The 19,949-nt window shown below is 37.9% G+C and overlaps 2 protein-coding genes and 1 pseudogene across 5 annotated transcripts in view; 2 read left to right on the top strand and 1 right to left on the bottom strand.

The window, feature by feature from the left end:
* Positions 1–4,383, top strand: part of LOC114257130 (Protein kinase superfamily protein) — a 44,872-nt gene extending 40,489 nt beyond the window's left edge. For both annotated transcript variants that reach the window (XM_028196892.2, XM_028196894.2), the window contains 2 exons: positions 2,906–3,022; positions 3,913–4,383. In XM_028196892.2, the coding sequence (XP_028052693.2) occupies positions 2,906–3,022; positions 3,913–4,092 (297 nt within the window). In that variant the 3' untranslated portion in view covers positions 4,093–4,383. The remainder of the gene's footprint in view (positions 1–2,905; positions 3,023–3,912) is intronic.
* Positions 4,384–6,355: 1,972 nt separating this feature from the next.
* LOC145796905 (protein KINESIN LIGHT CHAIN-RELATED 1 pseudogene) lies at positions 6,356–8,094 on the top strand (annotated as a pseudogene). Its single transcript, XR_014337606.1, has one exon. The product of XR_014337606.1 is annotated as a protein KINESIN LIGHT CHAIN-RELATED 1 pseudogene (transcript).
* Positions 8,095–11,634: 3,540 nt separating this feature from the next.
* On the bottom strand, positions 11,635–19,268 carry LOC114257129 (uncharacterized). 2 transcript variants are annotated; one of them, XM_028196891.2, is made up of 3 exons: positions 18,996–19,268; positions 16,206–16,347; positions 11,635–15,235 (listed from the first exon to the last, which is right to left on the bottom strand). In XM_028196891.2, exons 2-3 carry the CDS (start codon positions 16,345–16,347, stop codon positions 12,156–12,158), a joined length of 3,222 nt encoding a protein of 1,073 aa, XP_028052692.2. In that variant the 5' UTR covers positions 18,996–19,268; the 3' UTR covers positions 11,635–12,155. The 2 variants fall into 2 exon arrangements, with proteins under 2 accessions (XP_028052692.2, XP_028052691.2); XM_028196890.2 differs by having other exon boundaries at positions 18,823–19,140.
* Positions 19,269–19,949: the final 681 nt, after the last annotated feature.

The raw sequence follows: 19,949 nt of genomic DNA, 5'->3' as shown, positions 1-19,949 counted from the left end.
CCATGTTCTTCTATGTACTTCTCAGCAGCAGTTAGAATGTCATCTGGCTTACTGAAGATGTCCTTCTTCCTTGGGACATACTAGACGTTAACAGTCTGCTGTGGGTTAAGAAAGAAAGGCCTCAAATAATGCTCATAAACATATGCAGCACCACTGATACTCTTTATGATGGTGGATATTTCAATGCCATTACAACACAGCACCTTGAAATTTATTTTATTTTATTTTCTTATCTCTCTTTCTGACCATTACAACACAGCACCAGCACACTTGTTCCCACCTTTCATCATGGTCTCCACTTTCTTTTTCTTTTTTTTATATTTATTTTAATCCATCTTTTTGAAAACAAAACCAATATCACTTTTTTTAATTCCTTAATTTATTTTAATAACATGAGTGGCCTCTCTTTTCCACCATCTCCCTCTTTTTTACACAATATTTTTGTACCACCGCCCACTCCATGATTTCCATATTAATATTATTATTATTATTATTATTATTATTATTATTATTTTCACAAAAAAAAAAAAAAAAAAAAAAAAATTCATTCCAGTTGATTTTTCTGCCTTACCACACCTACCATTCGAGTTTGCCAAACACACTTATTTTATTCATGTCAGGATCAACCCCGATCATAATTTTACACGAGAAAAAAAAAAAAAAAAAAAACAAAACAAAAAAAAAACAAAACAAAACCACCATAACACACCCAGCACCCACAGTGGGATTTTTCTTCTCTACTCTGCTGCAGATCTCTTCTTCTTTCCTCCGTCCTGGGCGGCCCTTGACGGTGCTGCCTCCGTGTTTCCTACGCCGCCGAGCACGTTCACTCCTCCATACTCCTCCACTGCAGCATACGGCGGACCTCCAAATCGGAACATCACAGTGGCCTTCCGCTTCAGCTCCTTATTTTCTGCTTTCAGCACACTTATCTCTGCTCGCGCATCCTTATACATGCGTTGGAGCAGAGCCAGCTGGGAATTTAAATGCTGCACCTCATTTGTCCTACTCTGCAGCCGGTTCGACAAATTTGTGACCGCCGTCATGGTTTCCACGCATGACTTCAGAGTATACTGATTAGCCTCAATATCAGTTTGCACCGCCATTTTTTGCTCCACCGACCGCATCGGAAAGTTCAATGGAGCAAAACCAGAGGTGTTTGGTTGAGGTTCACTGGCCACCGCACCAGTTATTTCTCTTGTGGGCTCGTTCAGTTCTGGAAAGAGCGTGAGCAGGTTCTGGGTAGCTGGACGGGAAGAAGAGGCCATGTTTTTGGGTTGCTAAGTGTTTCAGCGAAATAGCAATTTCAGACTGGTAATGTTCGGAAGGGTTGGTGACAGAATGGCAACAAAGTGTTCCACAGTTTCTCTCTCCGCAGAGGCAGAGTTTTTTTCAGCGAAGGGTTGGTTTCAGAGGTTTCAGAATGGTATGCCTCAGCCTCAGCCTTCGTCTTGGTTAAATAGCCGAGGCAGCCACGCGTATCGCGCGCCTCTTGCCGCCCGACAAACTGGCACGCCTTTTCATGGCACATCTTTTGACAAAGTGGACACACCTTTTGATGGCACGCCTTTTGATGGCACGCCTTTTGATGAATTGGGCACGCCTTTTGATGGCACGCCTTTTGACAAAATTGGGCACACCTTTTGAGGGTGCAACTTTTTAAGAGTCCGACAAGACTCTGTAAACTGTCCCGACATTAATTCCGGTTAGCTCCTTTATGGGTCCGACAAGACTCTGTAAACTGTCCCGACATTGATTCCGGTTAGCTCCCTTATGGGTCCGACAAGACTCTGTAAACTGTCCCGACATTGATTCCGGTTAGCTCCTTTATGGGTCCGACAAGACTCTGTAAACTGTCCCGACATAGATTCCGGTTAGTTTCTACAAGGGTCCGACAAGACTCCGTAAACTGTCTTCTACAACGGTCCGACATGACCCCATAAACTGTCTTCTACAACGGTCCGACATGACCCCATAAACTGTCTTCTACAACGGTCCGACATGACCCCATAAACTGTCTTCTACATCGGTCTGACACAACCACACAGTGTCTGCTACAACGGTCCGACATGACCCTGTAAACTGTCTGCTACAACGGTCCGACATGACCCCATAAACTGTCTGCTACAACGGTCTGACACGACCATACAGTGTCTCCTATCCTTTTTTATTTTTATGTATTTTCTTGTTTTGTTCCTCTCTTCAAACTCAAGTTGGCTTGTTTCTATCCTCCTTGAGTTTGCGGGGGGCTGTTAGAATTTACCATAAACCTACCACCACTACCACCTCACCTACTCCACTAAACCTAACCCACTACACCACTACCACCTCACCTACTCCACTAAACCTAACCCACTACACCACTACCACCTCCACTTCACCTACTCTCCACCTACTCCCAAACACACTCCTATATAATAGGAATCCTTGTAATTGTAATATCTACACAAAATATCAATCAATAATAATACATACAATTTATTCTCTCTCTTTCTCTATACATTATTTCTTACATAAAAGAACAGTAGTATTGAAGTAAAAGTTTGAGCTGGTTTCAACCCATTCTATATGAGACTCTGTAGCCCAACCAAATATCCAGTCAATGGTTGATTGTTTACTGGGATTTAAGTTGTGGAAGGATTAGGATAGAATCTACTATGTAAGAAAGAAAGCTTCTATTTAAGAAAGAATGTGAGCCATTATAGGAATGTCATAACTAGTGGATAAGTGGTATCACTGTTGTATAATTGGTAATCTTAAAATGTTGTAACTGAAGTGAGAGCTTCCATACCCATGTTGATTTCTAAAGGGAGGACTTCTCAAAGGATCTGAGGGAGTCTGGGCCTATTGAATGTTGTAACACCAATCAGTTCTAAATCTATGGTTTTCTTTTATTGCAATGCAGGATTTGGATACAGAAATCATTGTTGCAACAGCCAGGGGAACAAATACCAATGCCACTGCTGCATCTGCTAATGTCGTTGTTGATGAGAGGCAGATGAATGCACTATTTCTTGACGTGGTAAGCTATTCTACTCTTGAACAGTCATGGATAATTTGAGTTATATGGGCACCTAAGGTAACATTTTGGTTTGTTTTCTAAGGCCTTTCACCATGGACCTGTCACTGGATGTTGTATTATGAACTTCACTGACAGACACCTTATTAGTTGCACATGAGGTGGTCTGAACACTTTTGGTTGCACGATCTAGTGTTCATCTTGCTTGGACATCTTGATCTAGTGTCTATGGAACAAGGGCAGATGAATTTCTAGGTCATTGTAACAGAACCCTTTAGGTTGTGTTTGGATCTAGGATTTGAGTAGCGATTTATGGAGAGAAAGGAAAATGTGAGGGCAATAGAAGCTAAATTTTCTCTTTATTTCCCTCACCTTTTCTTTTCCTTTCACAAATCTCTGCTCAAATCGTAGATCCAAACACACCGTTAGGTAGTCAATAGTCTCTTGGTGGGCATATGTATAGAATCTTCAGGAATTGTTGCGAGTTAGATTGTGACATTCAAGATCGGGGGATTATTCAAAATCCAAACACCAATTGGAAAATTGTCTTGAATGAGTTATGCAAATCTCTCTCTCTCTCTCACGTTTAGTGGGAGCTACTTTATTTCTATCAAGTTTTTTTTATTATTTTTTCCTTTTTTTTTTCCCCTCATGTATTAAAAGTGTCATATGGGATGTTTTGGCATGAGGATGAGTAATACAATTTTTGAAGTACAAGTGAGAATTGAATTTGCATGTTTAATGAAGACAATAAGGAATAATGTCAGAAGAACTATTAGAAATTTAGAGAATTTGCTGAGACTCATATGCTGTAATAAGTTTTATTTTACTCAAGCTCAATGTTCCCTATTTTATTCAACTTTCTTCTTTTATGTTCTCTTTTTGTTTCATAGGTTCGTGTTAGTGAATCATATGGCCTGAGATTTCCTCGAGAGTTTGCACTTCTCATGAAACAGCTTCTCTATTTTGATCGGTATACCCGGTTGTTAGCTCCCAATTTGAACATGCTCCAGGACCAGAGGATCACCATTGTGTCAAATCGAAGCAGCAGCAAAAGGAACATTTACCAATGAGGCGATCTCTATCATGTATGGCAATGATGTAATTTTCTGCTGGTATGTACTCTAGCTTTGTTTTTGTTCTACTACAACTTTTGTAAATATTGCCAAAAAGAATCACCCCGAAGTAATTTTACATACAATTCTACAGAAAATCAGACTTCTTTTGTTGCTGTTGGTATAGCATACATGAGAAAAATCAGTGGTTGATAAATTTGTCATCAAACCTGTAAATAACTAGTTAGCTCTATGATATTACATTTGCAGCATCCTATGATGTCAAATATAGATTGGTCTTTTTCCAAATATTCTCATAATACCATCCTAAGAGGCAGTTAACTTGCTTTGGCTTGGGTAAATGCCTCTCATCTTATACTGTAGAAATTTAATGTATAAAGAGAAATGATTGTATTATTGATTGATATATGTTGTATATTACACATGGTGAGTATGTTCTTTATATAGGAGATGTAGTAGGTGAAGTGGGTGGAGTAGGTGTAGTAGGTGGTGGAGTAGGTGAAGTGGAGTGTGTAGTGGAGTAGGTGAAGTGGAGGTGGAGTGGTGTAGTAGGTGAAGTGGAGTGTGTAGTGGAGTAGGTGAAGTGGAGGTGGAGTGGTGTAGTGGGTTAGGTTTAGTAGAGTAGGTTTAAGTGTACATTAACAGCCCCCCTCAAACTCAAGGAGGATAGGAACTAACCAACTTGAGTTTGAAGAGAGTAACAAAATAGGAAAGTAAACTGATAAATAAAATAAAACAGAATAGGAGACACGGTATGGTCGTGTCAGACCGATGTAGCAGACAGTTTATGGGGTCATGTCGGACCGTTGTAGCAGACAGTTTACAGGGTCATGTCGGACCGTTGTAGCAGACACTGTGTGGTCGTGTCAGACCGATGTAGAAGACAGTTTATGGGGTCATGTCGGACCGATGTAGAAGACAGTTTACGGGGTCATGTCGGACCGTTGTAACAGACACTATTGTGACAGTTGTTGTGACAGTTTACGGAGTCTTGCTGGACCCTTGTAGAAACTAACCGGAATCAATGTCGGGACAGTTTACAGAGTCTTGTCGGACCCTTTGAAGGAGCGAACCGGAATCAATGTCGGGACAGTTTACTGAGTCTTGTCGGACCCTTGAAGGAGCTAACCGGAATCAATGTCGGGACAGTTTACATAGTCTTGTCGGACCCCTAAAGGAGCTAACCGGAATCAGCGTCGGGACAATTTACTAAGTCTTGTCGGACCCTTAAAGGAGCTAACCGGAATCAATGTCGGGACAATTTACAGAGTCTTGTCAGACCCCTAAAAAGTCACACCCTCAAAAGGTGTGCCCAATCTTTCAAAAAGCGTTCCATCAAAAGGCGTGCCCAATCCATAAAAAGGCGTGCCATCAAAAGGCGTGCCCAATCCATAAAAAGGTGTGCCAGATATGATGGCGAGGCACGTGAGTACCTTGGCTGGCGCGCCCGTTTGTCGTTTGGCGTCAAGTGGCGCGCGATACGCGTGGCTGCCTCGGCTATTTAACCAAGACGGAGGCTGAGGCCGAGGCAGAGGCTGAGACAAGAAACTGAGAAAAAAACTCTGAAAAACAAACTCTTCACTGTCAGAGAGAGAAAGTTCCTTTTGCTGAGAGAGATAGTCTGTAACACTCTGTTGCCCAGAAAATGGCCTCGTCTTCCCGTGGACTGCTCACCCTCTTTCCCGACCTCAACGAGTCAACAAGAGAGATAACTGGTGCGGTGGCACTGGAACCTCAACCAAGCGCCCCGGAGTTTGCTCTGTTGAACTTTCCGATGCGGTCTGTGGAGCAAAGAATGGCAGTGCAGTCGGATGTGGAGGCCAATCAGTATACTTTGAAGTCATGTGTGGAAACCATGACGGCGGTCACAAACTTGTCGCACCGGCTGCAGAGTAGGACAAATGAGGTGCAGCAGTTAAACGCCCAACTGGCGCTGCTCCAACGCATGTATAAGGATGCGCGAGCAGAGATAAGTGTGCTGAAGGCGGAAAATAAGGAGCTGAAGCGGAAGGCCACTGTGATGTTCCGATTTGGAGGGCCGCCATATGCTGCAGTGGAGGAGCAGGGAGTAGTGATCGTGCCCAGTGGAGTGGGAAACACGGAGACCGGACTGGCACGGGACACCCAAGATAAAAGTAAGAAGAAGAGACCTGCAGTAGAGTAGAGAAGGGAAAAGAAAAATCCCGCCTGTGGGTGGGTGTTGTTGGTTTGTTTGTTTGTTTGTTTGTTTGTTTTTTTTTTTTTTTTTTTTTTTTTTTTTTTTTTTTTCCGGGTGTAAAATGGTGATCGGGGGGAGCAGCCCCGACATGAATAAAATGAGTTTGGTGTGCAGTTCGTCTTCTTCTGCTTTTTTTTTTTTTTGTTCAATGTATCGCAATGACATAAACAGAGAGGTAGTGGGAGAAAATAAAGGATAAAAGAAAATAAATGTGAAGAGAAGTAGGAGAATGTTAAAGTAATAAAAAAAGGAAAGGTGAGATGCAAAGTTGGGCGGATCCTACCACTAATGGAAAAGTAAGTAAAAGATATATACTAATGAAAAGTAATCAAAATATATATATGTGGGTGTGTGGGTCTGGGTGGAAGGGTTGATAAAAAGGGTCAAAGAGCACATGGATTGTGGATGCTGAGTGTGTGCATAATAATAATAAAATGAATGAGTGGAGAGAGGGTTTTATGTGTAAATAAAAGAAGAGTGGTGGTTGGTCAGAGTGATGGGTGAGACATGGTGGGAACAAAGAGAATAAAAAAATAAAGGGTGAGGAACAGGATATGAGAGCCAGCAACTTCCCTGAGGAGGGTTCTCACAAAATGGACCCTTTTACTTGTTTTCCCCTTTCTATCAGAAGAGCGTGGAGCCAATTCCTTCTTGGTCACAACATGTCCTTTGTTTAGACCCATAAAGAGGCCAGTGTTAGGTTGCTTTGGAGCCATCACCAATCAGCTCCAACGACGATTTTCTGGGAAAACCCTCAATAGAAACTGAGGAGAGAGAGAGAGAGAGAGAGAGAGAGAGAGAGACTGCAAGAAGCCTACCAGAGGTGCAGATCATGCTCTCGCGGCATTTTCAGGGTATATGCAGCTCGGCGACACGTATTCAATGCTTGGGTAGCTGGATCGATCGATCGATTGTTATAAAGAGGGGTTGAAAATTCAGATGGAGGCTTTGGGAGACACAGATCCGAGAGTTGCAGAGACTTGCAGGTATTTGGCTGAGGCCCATGTTCAAGCAATGCAATTTGATGAAGCAGAAAATTTGAGCAAGAAGACTCTTGAAATCCATCGTGTGCACAGTCCACCAGCATCTCTCGAGGAAGTGGCAGACCGCAGGTTGATGGCCCTCATATGTGAGGCTAAAGGAGATTACAAATCAGCTCTTGAACACCTTCTCCTTGCCAGCAGGGCAATGATTGCCAATGGACAAGAAAATGAGGTTGCTTCAATTGATGTCAGCATTGGCAACATCTACATGTCCCTATCTCGCTTTGATGGGGCTGTCTTCTCCTACCAGAAGGCACTCACTGTCTTCAAATCATCAAAGGGTGACAGCCACCCTTCAGTTGCCTCTGTTTTTGTACGCCTTGCTGACCTATACTACAAGACAGGGAAGCTGCGAGAGTCCAGATCCTATTGTGAAAATGCCCTTAGGATATATGCAAAACCTGTGCCTGGAACCACTGCAGAAGAGATTGCAAGTGGGATGACAGAAATTTCAACCATTTATGAATCTTTTAATGAACCTGAGGAGGCACTGAAGCTCTTGCAGAAGGTCTTGCGAGTTGATGGAGGTCTCAAATTGGTTGAGGTCCGGCGGGCGGTCAAGGCAAGGTTGCCGCCCGCCGGAAGGCGAAGAATACCAAGAGTTTAACCTATTGCTCTGATACCATGTAGAAATTTAATGTATAAAGAGAAATGATTGTATTATTGATTGATATATGTTGTATATTACACATGGTGAGTATGTTCTTTATATAGGAGATGTAGTAGGTGAAGTGGGTGGAGTAGGTGTAGTAGGTGGTGGAGTGTGTAGTGGAGTAGGTGAAGTGGAGGTGGAGTGGTGTAGTAGGTGAAGTGGAGTGTGTAGTGGAGTAGGTGAAGTGGAGGTGGAGTGGTGTAGTGGGTTAGGTTTGGTGGAGTAGGTTTAGGTGTACATTAACATATACTACCACCAGTGGGACACTTTGTCACCTCATGGCATAGACATACTACTACATTCTAGCACCAACATTACTTTTTTATAGGCTATGTTTGAATTTTGGATGGATTTGTGGAGGGAAAAAACAGAAAGGGAACGGAGAAAAGATTTTAACTTTGATTTTTTTCCCTTTTACCTCTAAGCTATATTTGAATGATAGTAATCTTGAGAGGGAATAATGATTTCGGGTTTTCATAATTCCAGTGTTTGGAACAGATTGGAATAGGAATGTGATTCCAGATTATCTATTTCAGCAGGAATCACATTCCCTAAGTAGGAATTTTATTTTCCTACTTTCACATAAGAATATCACATTTTGGGAGGAATGCTAGTCATTTAAGAATAACATTAATATTGGAATTTTATTAGCAATAATTTTATTACTAATAATCATATTTTCATTCCTCTTCAAGATTCATGTCATTCTAACATTGTTTTATTTTATTTTTTTCCCTCCAATGCTTTCATAATTCTAAGATGCAAAGCTTAAGGACTCACTTGAATGGCCAAGGATATTTGAGTTTTATTGCTCATGGCAGATCTTCCATGTGCAATAGCATAGTAGTATTGCCAAGTTGTTATGATGGACAGCCGATCAGTAGAAGCAGGGCAACAAAACAGTATATTTGGATGGTTGGACCTTTGATATTATGAATAGTAGATATAATAGATCTATTACATTTGGATGGTTGGATCTATTATATTAATGTAGCATTGATAAGCAAAATGTGATCATTTTAACATTGAAAATTGTATTACTTTTCACTCATTAAAAAGGGAACATTTATAAGATTTTCTTAAAAAATAAAATCAAATCAAAATTGAGTCGTCCAAATATATTATTTTAAAGTTGAGTAACTAAATGATAAATCTTTTGGATAATTAAAAAGGAGGAAAGAAAACAAAGAACTTTAATTATGTCAGTGAGAGGAAAATTGTTATTTATCAACAAAAGGGATAAGTATGAAATCCCAGCTGTTTTTTTTCCTTTTCCTTTTTCTTTTTCTTCTTTTTTTTTTTATTTGCTGTTTGGGGAAGATATATAAAGTGGCTTGGGAGAGAGAACCCCCTCAAACTTTTCCAAGCAATTTAATGGTTTCTGTACTTTCAGCTCATTGAATGTGGTTTGAGAGAGAAGGAAGAGAGAGAGGCAAAAGCAAAAGAAGAGAGCGGGGAACACTATGTAAGTTATAATAAAAGAAAAATGGTATAATTTTAATTTTTTGAGTTGTAATTAAAAAAAAAATGTCACTAAATATAATATGAAATATAACTAAAAAATTTTATAAGTAATAAATAAAATAATATCATAAATAAAGAAGATGGAATATATGTAATATATCTTTTTAAATAAATATATATTAGAATTTTTCAAGAGAATGTTAATCAACAATTCAAATGATCTGTCACCGAATTGGGGTTGGACATGACCCGATGGTTGGCCGAACCCGCAAATTTTAATGATCTGCCACCGAATTAGGGTTGGACATGACCTGATGGCTGGCCGAACCCACTCAAAATTTGCGTGACTTGAAATTATATTTTAGGTTCGGGGGTTTGAATTGGACAAATTATAAGATAAATTATCAATAGGTCCTAATAGTTGGATTTTATTTCCATCAAGTCCTATTGAAAATAAATCTTGATAATATTGTCGGTAAAAATAATTTTTTTGTGATAATTTTTTACATACGTCTTTAAAAACTGACAATTAGTGACTTTTTTTTGTAATAATTTTTATAAATTGTCGCTAAAACTTATAATTAATTACTTTTTTTAATGATAAATTTTTTTCATATGACCTATTAAATAATAAATTCACTTATTAAGATCTACGCGTAAATACTTCTAAATTTTATGAGTCCCAATTGCAATTTGACCCGAGATTGGGAAAGAGTACTTCAACACTAGCCTCATTTGACAGTACACAAATTAGAGTTATAAGTTAGGTAGTTTTGAAGGAGACATCCATATCCATTGACTCAATTGGATTTTGAACTGAGGTTTTGTGGGGCTTGCCTCTTGGTCATTCAGACACTGGCAAGCTCAAGATAAATTCAATCAGACTACACAGGCTTCTTAAGCAAGTGTAATAATGCCAAAAAATTAGAGTTCGGCATCGTGTCATATCTTTTTAGGTTGTGTTGGTGTGTCTTATTATTTCTGATTCGTGTTAAAATTAAAATTCTATTTTATGTACTTTTTAATAAATTGGATAGTGTTATATAAAAAAATAAAGAAGTCAAGGCATTTTTTAGTAAAAATAATATTAAAATATTTAACTAATTCTCTATCATGTCGTGTCAAAAATTCTCTCTCTCAGGAAAAATTGCTTTTATTTTTTTAAAACTAGGCTAACAAGCTTGTCTAGTGACAGCATACAACTGAAACAGTAAACATAGCATAGATTTTTATTTTTTTTGAACGAGAGTAACATAGCATAGATGAGCCACAACATTTCAAAAAAGAAATAAAAAATGGAAGAGCGACACCCAGAAAAGCTATAGTTTACTTCAATGACCAAAAGTGACTTTTTGACTTTTAACCAAGCTTTTGGCTTTTTTAGACAAATAATTTGGGAAGTTAGTAAAAAGTGACTTTTGACTTTTTTCATTAATATTTGTTTATAATGTCAAATCATAATGAAATGACTAAAGTATCCCTAGCCAATTGAAAAATTACACATTTTTACCCTTTCATTTTCCATCTATGGAGGGTAATTTCGTAATTTTTCTTTTGGCTTATAACCAACATCCCAAATCAATTTATGGCAAAAAAAAGTCACTTTTTACGTTTTGGCTTATAACCAACATCCCAAAATGAGCCAATGCTTACGAGAAAATGAGAATTGAATTCATCAAATACTCCCTCTGTTTATGATGCTTATGCTTTCTTTGAGTTCTTATTTACCATGCTGCATAAACAATTTGGGACAGAGGGAGTACGTCTTAGAGGGCTACACGGGTACAAACTAATCCAGGACCTTGTGCCAGTGCTAACACAATCCGAGCTTCTATTGCCGCTGGATTAATTATGGCTGTGAGGTGCTCGGAAGGCACAAGAAAAACATCCTAAATAAGCAATATATGAGTCAACTGAACAGAACTTTCTGTTGAAGATGAATATCGACAAAATAAAAACCTTCAACTCGCTCAGAACCGTGGAAAGTTGGGGTATTTTGTCAGAAGGAACATTCTGATACACCAAGAAAAAGTTCAATCTGCTATCGGACCAATTTTGAAGAAACAAATAAGCCATTCTTTCCCTGGTGAAGATCAATACCTGTGAGCGTCAAGATTTCACCTTCTGATATATACTCCAGAATGAATGAACCTTGCATCAGATTTGATGGGAAAGAGGAGTTCCATTGAAACAAACATTATATTACAATACCCAAAACAGTTATTACAGTTCAGTACATACAGGTGATTATGATCACACAAATGAACAAATCATATGGGACTACTAAATGTTGAAATATCTCTACAAATCTGTACTCTGAAAGCTACGAAGTTCTAACTTAATTTTACCTGTACACAATGTGAAGAACAAAGAACCGGAACTTGCTATCAAACTCTGATCAAATTTCTGAAATTTCACATTTTCAACCGTTAGTCAATTATATCCGCATCTATGCTTCTGTCTTCCTGCTGCATAGTCTCCATTCAAATAATCCTACAAATCAGATAAGATGATACGGAAAATTCTACCAGACAGATTGAATTGAGGACTGAAACAACCCTTTGGGCAGTTGATGGCAGGAGAGAATGATTCAACGTCCAAAAACATTCGCTGCATTACATACACACGAGTCAACATCATCTCCGAAATCGACATTTATGAATCCACATCACATATGAACTTGCTAGATATCCATCACTGCATTTGGAGAAGAATATCCCATGAGCTTATGAAGTGATGAGCCTCCTCTCGGTGGCAATTCCTCAATTTCCGAGGATAATTTCTTCCCTTCGGACATCTTGGATGGAGACCCTGTTACCTCATGATTCCTGTATTTGTTTCGAGACTCATTGAAGATAGGCTGCTTTTTTCTCTCTTCCATAGGGTCAAAAGAACTACCAGATGACGTCTTTCTGTTGTTTGAATCCCTTTTGAGGGAGTGGAATGGGAGCACGGCAGAGAATGGCTCTCCTTCGGTAGAGCAACTTTTACAGAAGGACGGTCCATAATCATCAGAATATGAAACAGGGTCTGCATGTGGGCAATTACCACCATAAGGCACTGATGCGAAGTTCCTTCCATTGTTGGCATCGGTGAAATCATCAACCTCACTGGGCGGAGGGGCAATAGCATCAGGAGTATAATCAGTGTATCGAACTATATGAGTCCCATTTTGAAGCGAAAACTTTAATATAACCGAACAAGCACTGCATCTTAGCCGAAGAGATCTCCTTTTGAAGAGAAGGAAATCTGTAGGCAGTTGCAGCATCTCTGAGCAACGATAACAGACGAGGAAAGGGGCTCCACCTGCTACAGGACGGACGTATCTCTTCACTAATTGACGCCGCTCCCTGGAATATTTCTTCACCTCATGATTTTTATGCCAGTGATCACCAGACTTTGCAGCACAGCTCCGTAAGGAAAACTCGGAGCTTTCATAACACCGGGGACTCAAGGGACTAGAGCGGTAGAGATCGTAAAATTGCTGATTCGAGTGGGAAGTATGCTGGGTATTTTTACAGCAAATGTGTGTAGACAACGGGGCTGAACACTTCCAATCTTGGGGACAGCAATGTATACAGGAGTGATTGGCTTGGTGTCTGGTGACTGTGGCCTCTGCCGAGAAAGGTATTCGTGTCTGCCAGTTTTTTCCTTGATTGCATCTTCTGGGGTATCTAGCACATCTTAAATCATGGCATATTTCTACCTCTGGTGCTACGTGATCACAGCATGAGGGAATCGAATTCTGCATCCTGGCAACTCCAGGAGATCTTGCAACTGCCTTCCCTTCTGAAATATGTGTTCTGTTAAGCTGATCTTGCAGTTCAAAAACAATTTTTAGCAGTTTGATGTTCTCCTCTTTTGGGTTTTCGGGCTTGTTAGGCAAATGATAGCTTGTACTGCATTGGAACTCATTCTGTCCATAATTAGAAGGGCTGCCATTTTCATAGTCAACTGGGGAACCTCTTGAATAGAAGGGCACCCTAGATTGACGTTCATCCGTCCCAAATTTCATCCTGCTCCTAACTGGATGGCCATGTCTTGAGGGTTCCAGCAATTCATCTCGACACCATTGGCTTTCTTTCATGCCATAATGCTTCTTTTCTGATGAAATTGATGTGGGATTCCAAGCTTGATGTTGCATTTTGGGATCCCTTCTGGGCATTGCTTTGGTACTGAAATACTCTGCCTCCTTGAATTTTCTTTTGGATAGTTGTGGATGCTGGATGGGGACTTGATCATCAGTTTCATCAAAGGAAGAGACACTGCCATCATAAGGATAATAGCTACTGGTTGTTGGAGATTTACACATATCTCTGAGCGTATCACTGAACTCAGAGCTAGGGTTTGCTAGTGCCGTATTTTCCGATGTATCAATAGAAGTTACACGGTCAAAACCATCATGTACTCTTTTCTGAAACTGCTCCAGCTGTTTACTGTGAGGAGACAAAAGATTATCAGTCAAAATGCTTTCACTCGACAGCCTCTGAGCAGCAATGATTGAATCCCTCGGACTAGCAGCCAGCAGGTTTTCCACCCCCGAGCTTCCAACTATCAGACTCTTACAATTCTCATCACATTTTGTATTTATTCCGACCATTGGAGATGACTCTTCAATTTCCTGACAAATAAGCTCAGTTGATGAAGCAACTTCACCATGAAAGTTTACACCTCCAGGATGCTTCCCATTGCAATACCCATATTCATTTCGATTCATTCCATTGTTTTGTTCCAAACAATTCCTATTTTCATCCACTTCACTATGAACTCCAGCTAGCCATGATGAATCTTCACCCTCATGATGATTAAGCTCAGATGCTGAAGCAACTTCATCAGAAAAGTCATCATCTCCAGGATGCTTCCCATTGCAATCTCCAAATTCACTTTGATTCCTTCCATTGTTTTGTTCCAAACAATTTTTAGTTTCATCCACAACACTACGAGCTCCAGCTACCAGTGATGAATCTACACTCTCATGATGGTTAAGCTCAGTTGATGAAACAACTTCATTCGAAAAGTCTTCACCTCCAGGATGCTTCCCATTGCAATCTCCAAATTCACTTTGATTCCTTCCATTATTTTGTTCCAAACAATTCTTATGTTCTACTTCACTATGACATCCAGCAACCGGTGATGACTCCTCAGTCTTATGATGATTAAGCTCAGTTGATGAAACAACTTCATCGGAAAAGTTTTCACCTCCAGGATGCTTTCCATTGCAATACCCATATTCATTTTGATTCCTTCCATTGTTTTGTTCGAAACAATTCCTATTTTCATCCGCTTCACTATGAGCTTCAGCAACCTGTGATGACTCTTCACTCTCATGATGATTAAGCTCAGTTGATGAAACAACTCCATCAGAAAATTTAACACCTCCAGGCTGATTTCCATTGCAATATCCATGTTCATTTTGATCCCCTCCATTGTTTTGTTCCAAAGAATGTATATCTTGCTCAACGTCTGTTTCTGCCATGGCTGCTGGTGATGACTCTTCGTTTCCATGGCAAGTGAGCTCTGTAGAAAGTTCACTCGAAAAGTTCATATCTCCAGACTGCTCCCTATTGCTATCCTTAATTTCATTTTGACCGCTCCCGCTGTTTTTTTCCAATGGCAGTTCTTCCGTGGAAGGAAGCGATTCCTCTTGTCTTAAGCTTCCAGTTTCTCTGTCTTCAGATGCTTGCTCTAACTCATATTTCTGGGCAGCATCTGTTTCATGTATGAGTGATCCTGTGCCCTTGGTGTCATTTTTGCGATTTTTAGCTGCGTGAAAAAAAAAAGGATTGTAACAAATCAATTCAAACTTAAAGAGAAAGCTATTTAAGAAAGATGGGAAACCCACACAAAATATAAATAAATAATTCCAAAAAAAATAAGGTTGCGTTTGCTTCACAAGAAATTTGCAAAATAAGATTATTAATTCCAAAAATTTAGAAAAAGCTATTCCAAAATTTAAGAAAAATATTGGGAAACAACTTCCAAGACTTTGATCTTAATGTTATTTTTAGATTGAACCAAAAGTTATAAAAAGGAATATCAAAACAAGAATCTCTCTCTCTCTCTCTCTCTCTCTCTCTCTCTCTCTCTCTCATCCAAAAAAAATGTCTTCGTCTTCCTTTGTCCTTCAACGTCTCTCTATCTATGAATAATTTTACATATACTAAGCCTCCGTTTGGGAAGTTGGTTTTGAGGCTTTTTGGGCTAAAATAGCCACAAAAAACAAAATAGACTTTTTAGCTCAATAAGAAAAAACATCACATCCAACCTATAATCATTACATTCTTTCTCTCACAAAAAGGCCAAAAAAGCCAAAAACCCTTCCCAAACTAGACTTTTTAGCTCCAGACTAAAATAGCTAAAAAAGACAAAAAACCAACCCTCTTCCCAAACGAACTCTAACAATCTTACTAAAAATACAAGAAGTCAAACGTAATTGGTTGTTAAAAAAATGATGATACTTAAGCATTCAATGATGTGGTGACATGTACATTTTTAGTAAGATTGTTAATAAGAATTTAAGTAGATGTAGCATTGCTCCTCTATGTATATGTGCATACAACATTTGCTTGAATTGTTTAAATTTTGAATTATCCAAATTACTAAAAGGGAATAAAAAAATTTCTAGGCAAATTTCTAATATTAAACAAGCAGTTGGGAAATCGGGAAAAAAAAAATTTGTAAAAATAAAGCATAAGGAAGAGGAAAAGAAAGGGAGAAAAAAGAATATTATTACCTTGGAGAATTGTGCCACATCCTCCACACTGATACACCGGAATGTTCGCAAACTCCGGGAGAACGTGATTGCACCTACCACATCTAACCAGCCGAAAATTAGTTGGCAACTGACTAGCCATGCTCTCACTATCTCCAATCATCTGCATTAGAAAATAAAGATGGCTTTTATTTTATTGCACGATTATGAGATAATAACAAGCAAATCATATGGTACATAGACTAAATCTACAAGGATTTGCTGACCTCAATGAGGCATCACCATTGTGACCCTCAAAGAATGTTCAATTGCTAAAAAGCACTCGGATAATTTTTTATGCAACAGAATTTAAGATTTCTCTTCCAATCCAAAATAACTCACTGAACAAAGGAATAGCTGCGTATAGTTATGCATACTGTTAACTGAAACTTCATCTACACAGATGTGGCTGACTTTATGAGGCATCACAATATATAGACATCACAGGATGGTCAGTTTCTCAAAAGCACTTACTAAACAATTAGAATTTGCGGCTTTAGTAATAAAAATACCACTTTGGAAAGAATGATTATACAAATTACAATTATGCTATAGAGTATGCATACATCAAAATTTATGATGTTCAAAGTGAAAGTTGCCAGATCACATCAGCAGCTAAACTTCTTAACATAAAGGGGCTAAAAGGTGGAGTAGAGGAAGAAAGGGCAGGGTTGAAATTGGAACTACTTAGAATAATAGAGATTAGACTAGATAATCAGGGGGAAGATCGAGTAATCCTATTTGTGAAAGGTTTAGTTGAGGGCTTTGCAGATTCATCAACCAATCAAATCACTCTCATGCAGATGAATGCAAAAGGAAATTGTGCATTATAGGATTATAGCAACGAGCCTCAGGAACAGATTGAAGAAAACTAATGGAATATACATAGAATGACCATAAAGTACCCAATATAAGCAACATTCTTCAGGTTTAGTGTAAAAGCTGAAGACTCTAAGAAGGAGTAATAACCAATGAATAGAGATGAGCATGTCAACAAAATTAAGAAAGGAAGCATGTAATGATAAGTCCACTAATGAAACTTTGAGAAGCCACTTTGGAATTTAAATACAACAGATTTCGTGTCCTCTTATTCATTCTTGGCACCTCTATTTTTGCTAAGGTACTTTTGCTAATGATTAATTGCTTAGTACTTGTTCTGTTGTTCACCCCCTTAATTTTATTTTTCATTGTTTTTGGTAAGTTATGGTCGCCTTTTCAATTATTTGGCTATCAGTCTTTAAGTAGAAAGGTTTAGTTCGAAAACAATCACTTCCATTTCCCTGTTTGCTGAAGTTAACTTCATTTGTACACCTCAATCTCCCTACAGAGACGTGTGCTAAACACATCATCAGAAATAACTATATTTTTAGCACTCATTGCAAATGCAGAAGGTAGCTTGGGTTTATTTATAGTATAGAGTCGAAATGATTCCTTCTGCTACCCATTTGACAATTTTTAATATGGAAACCCTAAATTTTTCGGACTTTGATCATTTTCATTCCATGTATGTAATTAAGGATTTCCATTACATATCAAATGACTGTGAAATAGGAATTCAAATTTGTAATTATTTTAAATTAAAAAATATCATAATACTCACCATTAGATGATGTATGGATCTCTCCACTACAAATATGCAATGGAGAGAATCACAATCCAAATTGTTCTCCGATATCTAATTAAGGAAATCAAGTGATCACTCATTAAATATCAGAAACCGCAACATGGTATTGACCAAATTATACTTTTATCAAAGAATTCATGCCTAAATTAGTAATCCGATGTAAATCATCAAATCAATTACCACAAAAAAAAAAAAAAAAAAAAACGAAGATCATATTAGAAGGATGTGAAAAAATGATAATTGGCTAAACGGTAAAGAGGGGAAAAAAAAAAAATCTTATTGGTCAAGCCACTACAATCCAGTCAACAGGCACACAAAGCCCAATATTTATTTACATGTAGCTTTTAATTTTTTATTGTTTAAAAAAATATAGAACAACCAGGAACAAAGCGGGGGCCAAATTCAAACAGAATAATAATTCTACAAAAGAATTGAAATTGAGCTCTAAAGTATTGCAATAAATGGTCAAACTTGGTGTATAAAATTATATAAATTAATCTAACTGCTTTAACAAAATCAACAAGCCAAGAGAGATCATCCAAATTCATCTTTTCCTTGGCCGTGTTTAGTTGGGAATTTGGGAAGTAATTTAGAAAGAGAAAAGAAAAAATCTGTAAAATATGAATAAAATATATTTTCATTTCCCGTAATTTCACAAAGCTCTTCCTTTCTTTTTTCGAATCCTATCCAAATTTTCCAACCAAATAAAATAAAATAAACAATCTCACTTGATCAGAGCCTATAACATCTAATAAACCATTAAAGTTTCATTTCCTACTCTCCATTGAGACTAGACTACCCAGGACTTAAATTCAGTAATTACTGATATATATGTGTGTGTGTGTGTGTGTGTGTGAGAGAGAGAGAGAGAGAAAGAGAGAAATGGGGATTATATGGAGTTGGATTAGTGAGATCGAAACCTGGACACACTTAGCAAAATCGAGGTGATAAAAGATGATTGAAAAAAACACATACCATTTTTGGAACCGTGATTTTGAAGATCCAGAATTGTCAAAAGAAGAACTAAATCGGCATATATTATTAAAACGATGGCTAAACCAACAAGGACGATGTATATATATATATATATATATATATATAATCAGAAAAAGGGAAATGAGAGAAATTTGTGTTTTGAAAAGACGAACCTCCAAAACAAAGAAGGTACAGAGAAATTTGTGAAAATCGTTCTTTTGCAGCAAAGTCTACGATCTTCTTCGATATATCAAAATCTCTCTCTCTCTCTCTCTCTCTCTAAAAAGTCCTAGTGTCGTGTTTGGGAAGCTTGGTTTTGTTGTGAGGCCCTGTTTCGACCTTTTTAAAAGTCGTTAGCTGACTGATGGTTCCGTCGCTCTCTCTCTCTCTAGAATTCTCTCTCTATGCAGTTGTGATGGGAAAACAGACACGGAGGAGAGGGAGATAGGAATTGAAGTCGGCGCCAAGACTGTTTAAAAAGCCAGTGACCTTGACGTGTGAAACGGCTCGTTATAAGATGTCATATATGACATTATTTACCGGCAGGGGTTAGTTGAGTGGGTAAAATCTTTAAATCCCTCCCATAATGTTTGGGTTTGAGTCTGCATATAACTTTTTGTTGGGATTAAATATATGTGGTGTTTGGAAACTTGGGTTTGAGATTTTTTTTTATTTTTTTTTTTAGAAAATTAAAAATAAATACATTTAAATAAAATATCACATTTAATTTTATAATTATTTTTTTTTTTTTTTTACAAATATCACATCTAATTACAAAAAATTTAACTATTTTCTCAAATACCAAAAAATTTGTATCCAATAATATCTTATAACTAAAAAACTTACATAAAAACTCACTTCCCAAACACCCACATAATCAGCTTGTTTGTTTTCATTTTTCAGAAAACACTTTTCAGAAAATTCTATTTTCTTATTTTTTGTGTTTTTTTATTTTTACTGAATTTTTTTAATATTTTAAGCAAATTTTTTACTTTTAAAACACACCTAACATAAATACACTTAAAAATTAAAAAAAAAATTGTAAAAAAAATCTTTTAAAAATTCACTAAGTACCAAAAACATAAATATATATATATATATATATCTATATAAGAATTCAATACATT

The sequence above is a fragment of the Camellia sinensis genome, chromosome 8 (assembly GCF_055761805.1).
Source record: "Camellia sinensis isolate YWXY chromosome 8, ASM5576180v1, whole genome shotgun sequence".
Taxonomy (NCBI): Eukaryota; Viridiplantae; Streptophyta; class Magnoliopsida; order Ericales; family Theaceae; genus Camellia; species Camellia sinensis.
This window is presented reverse-complemented; position numbering and strand designations above follow the sequence as displayed.

What these genes read in the sequence shown, in the direction of transcription:
- LOC114257129 (XM_028196890.2), bottom strand. An exon ending in ATGTGGCACAATTCTCCAAG is followed by an intron (nt 15,236 to 16,205) that starts GTAATAATATTC and finishes TTTTTCACGCAG; the next exon opens with CTAAAAATCGCAAAAATGAC.